Source organism: Ambystoma mexicanum, chromosome 2p, assembly GCF_040938575.1.
Source record: "Ambystoma mexicanum isolate Mex_15411 chromosome 2p, UKY_AmexF1_1, whole genome shotgun sequence".
NCBI classification, from domain to species: domain Eukaryota; kingdom Metazoa; phylum Chordata; class Amphibia; order Caudata; family Ambystomatidae; genus Ambystoma; species Ambystoma mexicanum.
Genome location: NC_090923.1, coordinates 43,802,272 through 43,809,050, shown reverse-complemented (window position 1 = coordinate 43,809,050; position 6,779 = coordinate 43,802,272). Strand labels below are relative to the sequence as shown.

The window sequence follows — 6,779 nt, the reverse complement described above, 5'->3', positions numbered from 1 at the left end:
GATCTCCTCCCCGGTTCGGCGTCGAGATGTTGATAGACGTAAGGGTGACAAAACGGGGCAAATTAGAATTAGTTTTGAGTGCAAATATGGCAAAGCCAGGGAACTCCGATGAAGTGCTTCCGACCAGAATGGCGGAAAAAAACAATCTGGGGATCCTAGACGCGTGAGGGATCATGGGTACAGTGGACGTCACACTAGGGATAGTATTACTGGCACGCCCTGTGTCGACGCCCATTTTCGAGTTTCGAAAAACAAACTAATACTCTGCAGCTTCCACTAGATGTCGGCCTATGCACAGCATGTGATCTAAGCAGATTCCACAAGCCTCAGATATATATATATATATATATTCCCCGTGCAATAAACCGTTAAAAAAAAAAGAATGAACAAAAATCAAGGAAAACCATTTCTAAAGACGAAAGTACAGTTCAGAGTAATGAGCGAGCAACGCAACCTTCTAAAAGTTAAGACTATTTGAAAGGTACATGTTCACCAGGAACCTGACGATTAAGACGAGTGCGTGGAGCACTTATCAGGAGAAGGGAGTCATTCTCCTGATCTTAGTTAAGTTAGTGGTAGTGCCAGTTGAGTTTTTTTCTGGACAGCAGACCTTTTCTAGGACATTCACAGAGGACTGACAAGCACCTTAGTTATTCATATTGGTAGGGAACACCCCATAGTAAGAATTTCTAACACATGTAATTTGTTGGATATGGCAATTGCATTATGCAAAATTCCATTGCAGCAATGTGTATGCAGTCCAATGATGTAAAACTACTAACCTGCAGTAGAACAAAAGGAACCAAAAAAAGCATAGGTAAGCATGTCCACTTGTATCGCTATAACACTGCTAACCAGGGGCTTTTGTAATTCCATTTTAAGGTGAGTTCAGGATTGATTTATAACAACAAAACACCATGGTTAACAGAATCAAGACACAAATGGATCTCAGGACATGGAGTTAAGAATTAATACTTTTCAAATTAACAGAACTTAAAAACAGCAAACGTTGATATTTAAGCAATGTATGAGGATAACTACATTGTATATACACCTATTATGAGATAAATGCAATGTGCTCCAGAAAAAGTAATGAAGTAAAAAGATATTTGCAAAGATTGAGCTCCATGTGAATTTGAATAGAAGGTAAAATCTAGTGCAGATCCTACAATTTACGAATCATTTGTGAACAGATAATCTCATTTAATTTACATCACCAAAAATCAAAATAACAAAATGTGTGCATAAAGAATGGGTTTATTGACAGTACTTCACAAATAACGCAAAAACATTCTGAAGGAGCTAATTGCCAAAATGTAAAAACATAAGTTTTAATTTGTTCTCATTGGCAATTTACTTTCAAAACAAACAAAGTGCTCAAAAGCACTAGATCTCAGATTAAATTTTAAAGGTTTTCCTAATTTAAACATCTACATTGTACGTTTCCTGTTAAGTCTCTTATAATACATATTTGCATTTCCTACGTCTGTAAACACAAAACTAAATAGAACCATTTGCAATAGTTGATATTCCTTCAGTCTCCGGAACACCAATCTTTATACTTAACGGCAAGCATTTCCCTGAACGCACTCACTGTCCATTTAAAACTTGATATAAAGGACAGTCGCAGGTACATCACCTTAGAAACTGGGTCATTTTCTTCAGCTGCTGAGGAGGCAAACTTAAAATGTTTAAACTTTCAAAAAGCTATACATAGGCTAAGGTTATTGAGTACAAAAAGCCAAACGCTTCAGTTTTAGATTTCATGTAGGTAAAATTAAACATTAAAAAATGGAAACCTTGTCTTTTTATATTTTGATAAAAATGTATTGTGGTTTTGTAGATCATGGATATTTATTGCTTCATATGAATACTGTATTTAAAGTCCAAGCATTCAGTGTGCACACAAATGAAATATTGATTGACAAAGTAAGTGAACACAACCTACAAAATCTATTTTACAGAAATTTAAAAATTCTAATTATAAAAAAGCACAGTTAAAGAAAAGAGTATACATTTGACAGCCAGTAATTGTGACTGTAAGATGCAGGATTTAAGTTTCAGTATTGGAAAACACAAGCTTTAGAGCAGTATTTGTGCTTTGCGCAGGTTCAAAAAGTTAACACTGGCTGTCAAAAGTAGCGTGAAATATATGAATTTCACTTCAAAAAGGTCATACAAGTTAAGGTGATTTCAACGCACCTTTAAATGTTCAGTCATTTAGGTCAGGTAGATAACGAATACAATATATTAACCCTCCAAATACAGTGGTTTGCTTTATACCAATGCCAACTGCATACTTCAGAATAGCTAAAAAAAAAAAAAGTGTTCACAATGGTTAAGCTTGTGAAAAGATACGTACCTGCTCAAATGCGTCCAAGAGGTACTGAAGGCAGGTTTGCAAGGATCCATTATATAAAACGATTTCTGCTCAACAAAGCACACATAATAAAGGAAAACGTGTGGATGCAGAAATCTCAAAAGCGTACACAAAAATTGTTATGTTGTATCAAATCTTTTGGAATGTGTTTAACCTACTGCTTAAACCGTGTTCTCTCTCCAAGGCTTCACAAAAGTTGGACGTTATGTTGAAGTACACACAGGATAAGTTTAGCTTTCTGTATAGAGGGAGGGGGGGGGGGAACAGAGGAAATGCGTTTAAACTGTTTGAAGATAAGAGAATTGACACTTTGCCTCAAAGAGGTGTGTACACACATATACGCAAACATAACTGAAATATTGGTATCATAAAAATGGATACATTTGGAGCCCAGCATGAAACCCTGCAATTAACACATTGAATGTTAAAAGTATGAGCGAAATATGAAAACGCTGTGTTCAATGTCAGAGACAAGACACTATGACCGTGCGTAAAAACAATTAGTTCAAAGTGTTTAATTATATATAACCTTCCAGTTTAAAAACTTTATTCTAAATTAAAAAAAATCTATACACAAACCACTGATTTCAAACCAAAAATTCAGCGGTAAGCAGGGCCGGAGCAAACCTGAAGGAGGGTGGATTCACAGTTCCCATCAGTTAAGGCTCTTTCAGGTGTTTATTTCAGTTTATTTTACAACCTGCTTCTTTGTAAAACTAAAGGTCCACTTTATTACATACAAAATTTATACAGTGTAAAACCAGAGCCATATGGAAAATACTACATCGAAACGCATTTGAATGTATTAGTCTTGTTCCATAGGTTCTTCTGCCACCTCTGAGGCATCCTCGCCATTATCCATGGATTCTGATGGGACTTCAGCAGCTTCGCTGGCAAACGTGACAAGTTCTTCAGTGCCACTGCACTCACTAGCAGTACTAACGGCACATGAGCTGTGATCGACCCCTGAATGGACGTCCTTTGCTTCACACTGGTCCGACTCTTCCATCTCATTCTCATCGCATGTTTCTTCACTAACTGACACAATATCATTAGCGTCTTTCTCTGCATCGCTGCTCTCCGAAGTTACTTCAGTGGCGGTCATATAAGATTCTGATCAAAATAAAATGTAATGCATTACAAAATAAGCACAATGATAATATGGACAATAAAATGGTGAACGCTCTGCAAAGTACACCCTTCATTAGTTAAACTTAGTTGAAAGTAACTGTAAAACCAGCATTTTAGCTGTGGCATTATCAAGAAGGCCCCTGAGCATGGCAGAGTGACCCTTGAGGCATCTCTCAGCCTGCCAAACAGCAAGGCAAAATGCATTGACATGCCCCAAATTTCATGTAGCCTTTTCTCTGAACCAAAGATTCTGGTCTCCCATGAAAAGTATAGTAGAGCCCTCAGCAGTAGACAGTTGCTATAGGAGTTGACTATTTAAAATACCCATGCCCCTCTTGCACTGCAACCTATAGAATACAGCAGAGCCCCGCGAAAAATCCAGCAGTCACCCCTGCACCTGCACAAAATGCTCTGCAGAATGTTTTTGTTTTAAACTAGTAGTCTCTGCGAGTAACGGAATAGTCATCGAATTCAAATTAATATTTGCATGCAATGCAAGGTTCATTTATTTTCATGTCTGCATAGACTATGGTCTTCTGCAGGGCCTTCCACCACCACAGGGCTTTGAAGACATATCAGAGTAGGCGCTATATAAATACTAAATAACTTAACATTTGGAGTCTTAACCTCAAATTACAATTTCTTTCCCAAAGCACAGAAAGTCCCAGTTACTTAATATTGTGACTTTTAATATAGCTTTCCTCACACTAAACTAAAAGTACACTTTCCCAGACACCCCTCCCACCCCCCCAAACCACCACCTCAAAAAATGTTTTTAAAAAAAACAAACACAAGCTACTCATGTGCCCCAGTCTATCACATTTGAAAGCTACCTCCAACCACACTGGAACAATACATATTGTAGTGTAAAAAAAAAAAAAAAAAACCACCACAGACCTTGCATATGGGTCGCTTGAATGATGAACGCAAAAGGACTAGTAATAATGAGTAACATTTAAAGTGCAATCCCATCCCGCCACCCTTTTAGTCACCATTCCATAAAGCCAATATGATTATTTGCAACATTACCCCACTGAGATCTTGCACATTTGCCAAATTTAAAATAAAGCAGGCGACGACGCACAGGTGCCTGGCTTTACAGATTACATGCTATAAAACCTACTGCTTGAATGGAAGATGCAGTGTTAACTTTGAATGTTCAAAGATTCCCAGACTGTAGATATAGAAGGAGCCCCATCAGAAAAGACCCCACCACCCGTGCAGACCGGTTGACCTGGATTAGAGCCTCGATCTGCAACAAAGCCCGAGGAGCAAAAAGGCTCATTATGATCCACAAACTGGAAAGTCTTTCTGCAGTGAACCTTGTGGATAATCCTTTGAGCCCCACGTCAGATTTAGAGAAAACCTAGAATAACTTTGTTCCAACGGAAAAATGACTACACTGGCAGGGGAGAGACAGCGGTTTACGTTGTGCTGCCTTACATGAGTGCCAGAGGAAGGAAACATTTCATGTCACCAGTTTGATACTAAAATTCCAAATCATACCAGCACTGTTCACTATTCTTTTACCATTTCATTTTCAGAGGGGTAGAGGCAAAAATGAAGCCCATCAAAAGTATTCTGAAGGGAGAAAAGCTGTGATAAAACACAAATGCTACAATATCACAATCTGTGCGACTCCAGCTTGTTTAATTACGTGATAAAGATAGCCCATGGTGTACAGTCCATTAAAGCTGGTTCATGTCAGTGGCAGAAGGCGAGACCACTGCCACTCAAGTAGCCTTATTTTGTCTCTAAAGCTACAAAGATATCCAGAAACAATATTTTCTGGAATTAAGCATCCAAATATCTTCCCATGAAAACTAGGCTCGGTCTACAAAAGGAATACTGCCGCAGGGAGATGAGACCGACCCAGTTGCACCACCTTGGAAAAACTAGGAGCATTTAAGACTGTTCCACAACCTGTGAATTCTCTTGTGGATTTTAGGGTCTAGGTCTGGCTAGAATGGCTGTGTCCTATGCCCTTTTCTGTGGTTTGTCTGCTGGAAATACCTCCTGCTGCATCCTTCGTCCACCTCCTTTATCTCACTGGGTAAGCTGGATCTTGTGTTGGGACAGTATTCTGCTGGCTGCCCCACCTGGTCTGCCAAGTTCACCAGTTCAGCTTGGCCGGGTTTCTCCTCCTTCCCGGAGCAGTCTCGTATGCTTTCAGTCCTGGCTAGTGGGCCACCCTATGTGCAAGGAATATTCACCTTTTGGGTGGTTTTCCCGGGCTTAAAGTCCCTAGGTGACCCGATCACGTAACAGCCGGCAACAGAAGATTTTTAATCACCAGGTTGTTTTGCCAGACTGGAGCAAGGGGTTCACAAAACACAGTACTTTTGGATGTGCAACTTTTACCGCAATTCGACATTGGATAACAGTGCCCCAATCCAGCTTTGTCTTTCTTCCTGGGTATACCAGGAATCAAACCAGAAACTGAAACACTGGAGGGTCACCAATGTCATACCCTGGGGTTGGGTGCAGTCTCCACTGCAACCGTAGGGCAGAGCACACTTGACTTTAGCCCATAACCGCGGCTGTGCCCACATGGCTTTGTGCCATTATTTCCTATGGGGAACTTCTGAAGCATCCTTTGGAGGTCCAAACCTGATTTGCCCTTTTTCCTGAGGCCTTGGAGCTTAAGTTGAAAGAACTGGACGTTTAGCTTTTACCACCAACATTCAGGGCTTTGTTTTCTTTTTACTTTGTGTCCCACTACTGTCCATAGAAACTCGTTGCTACTGCATTGGTATACTAGCTGTGTTTGTATCACTATTTCTAGGAGCGCAATATAAAAATCACTATGCCAATGGATACCTTTTATTGGATAACTGAAAATACTAAGTAGATAAACAGTGCATTAGCTTTCAAAGTCCCACAGACATCCTGATCAGATGGTGCATAGTAATGATTGGTTAAGAAAAACCCTCTGGACAATTAATTCACAAAGTAAAGGGGGGGGGCATTTAGAGACAGTTATCTAAAAGAGTGACAGCAACTCCAAGACAGACAGATATAGATAGATAGATACATTACTCACCGTAATCGTATTTCTGATGCTTGTATCTGCTTAGATTCACATGCTGTGCATAGGCCGACATCGAGTGGAAGCTGTGGAGTATTAATTTGTTTTTCGAAACTCGAAAAAGGGTGTTGACACAGGGAGTGCCAGTAATACTATCCATAGTGTGACGTCCACTGTACCCATGATCCCTCACGCGTCTAGGACCCTCAGATTGTGTTTTTTCTGACATGAGGTAGCATG

The 6,779-nt window shown here is 39.7% G+C and overlaps 1 protein-coding gene across 1 annotated transcript in view; it reads right to left on the bottom strand.

Annotated features, from left to right (window-relative positions):
* Positions 1-1,239: 1,239 nt before the first annotated feature.
* PPP4R2 (protein phosphatase 4 regulatory subunit 2) overlaps positions 1,240-6,779 on the bottom strand; it is a 143,243-nt gene continuing 137,703 nt past the window's right edge. Inside the window, exon 9 of the mRNA XM_069643213.1 lies at positions 1,240-3,493. Within this exon, the coding sequence (XP_069499314.1) occupies positions 3,186-3,493 (308 nt within the window). The 3' untranslated portion in view covers positions 1,240-3,185. The remainder of the gene's footprint in view (positions 3,494-6,779) is intronic.